At 31.9% G+C, this 1,416-nt stretch overlaps 1 protein-coding gene across 1 annotated transcript; it reads left to right on the forward strand.

The window, feature by feature from the left end:
* Nucleotides 1-836: 836 nt before the first annotated feature.
* On the forward strand, nt 837-1,208 carry LOC110648553 (uncharacterized). The gene has a single exon (XM_021802833.2). It carries the CDS (start codon nt 837-839, stop codon nt 1,206-1,208), a length of 372 nt encoding a protein of 123 aa, XP_021658525.2.
* The last annotated feature ends 208 nt before the right edge of the window (nt 1,209-1,416 follow it).

Consider the following 1,416-nt stretch of genomic DNA (forward strand, 5'->3'; position numbering starts at 1 on the left):
ATTTATATAAATATTTAATTAAATATAAAATATATATATGTTTAATAATATTTATAAATTTTTATATATTTTATTTTATATAAAATAAAATTAAAATATTTTATAAAATTATTAAAATTTTAAAATATAAATTATTAATAAAAATAAAATTTTTATATAAATTATTAATTAAATATATAAAATTAAATAAAATTAAATATTTTTTGAATAATAATAATTAAATTTATTCAAATAATTAAAAATAAATTTTATTTAAATTAAAATAAATTTAAATTTTAAAAATATTAACTAAATTTAAATTTAAATAAGATAATTTTCGTGGTTACGTATCCATTGCCACCCTTGCGTTTCTATATAAAAACCATGTCAAGTAAATGTTTGCAGTCAGTCACAGAAAATATGATAGAGAAAGCTCCTCAATTTGAAATGGGTTTTTCTTGGGTTGTGGTGCCACTCAAAACATTCTTCTTTCCTCTCTAAAACAGTGAAACTTTCCACTTTTTCACCACTTGGATTATTTAATTACATCCTTTGTCCTTCCAAAAGTATTTGAGGAAAGGAAAGATCAATAAAATAAAAACAAAACCCCTGAATCTTATCAACACCGTACACCTTTTCTTTTTCTTTTTTATCTTGCTCTGCATTACCCTTAAAATGTTGAATAATTCTTGCATTTCAGAATCCAAACTTCTTCGAAACCATATCCACCAAGAAACCTAATTCTATTTTCGGGCAAAACAAAGAAAACCACAAACCGGACCCCCCCTCCCCCCCCCCCCCCCAACAAAAACTGTAGAAGGTCATCACTTGTTTCATTTCTTATATACCATTTTCAAATGTCTACGCCACTAGACCAGCAGCAGCAACAACCACCACCCATGGATGTGACCCAGCAAGCCTACACAGCCCACACGGGTCACGGGTCGATTGGACCAGTGATAGCAGTTCTAGCAGTCATCACCATCCTAGGAGTCATAGCCGGCATGATTGGTCGCCTCTGTTCGGGTCGTCGTGTCATGGGTAATGGGCAATATGATTTTGAGGGTTGGGTAGAGAGAAAATGCTCTTCTTGTCTGGACGGCCCGGTCGACGCACCTGCAGCTCGAGGAGCAGATATTCCAGTAGCAGAGCCGGTGGAGGAACAAGGACCACAAGAAGAGCAAGTACAAAATAAACATAAATCACATGCAAGTACTACTGAATCTTGATTCTTAATGGGTATATTAAAGTTGGTTTCTTGGGTAATTCTTTTCAGTTTGTAAGTGAAAAATGGTTTCTTTTGGCGATCAATTAGTTCCTTTTTTTTTTTTTTTGTGCTTATTTCATTGATCTGATGGGATTTAAGGCTAAATTCTATAGGAAGGATTCCAACGTCACATAGTGTGTATCAAGAACATGAAAATATTTTGAGATCAA

This window comes from Hevea brasiliensis, chromosome 18, assembly GCF_030052815.1.
Source record: "Hevea brasiliensis isolate MT/VB/25A 57/8 chromosome 18, ASM3005281v1, whole genome shotgun sequence".
Classification (NCBI taxonomy): Eukaryota; Viridiplantae; Streptophyta; class Magnoliopsida; order Malpighiales; family Euphorbiaceae; genus Hevea; species Hevea brasiliensis.

Excerpts from the sequence above, each read along its gene's own strand:
- LOC110648553 (XM_021802833.2), top strand. The coding sequence starts at position 837 with ATGTCTACGCCACTAGACCAGCAGCAGCAACAACCACCACCCATGGAT.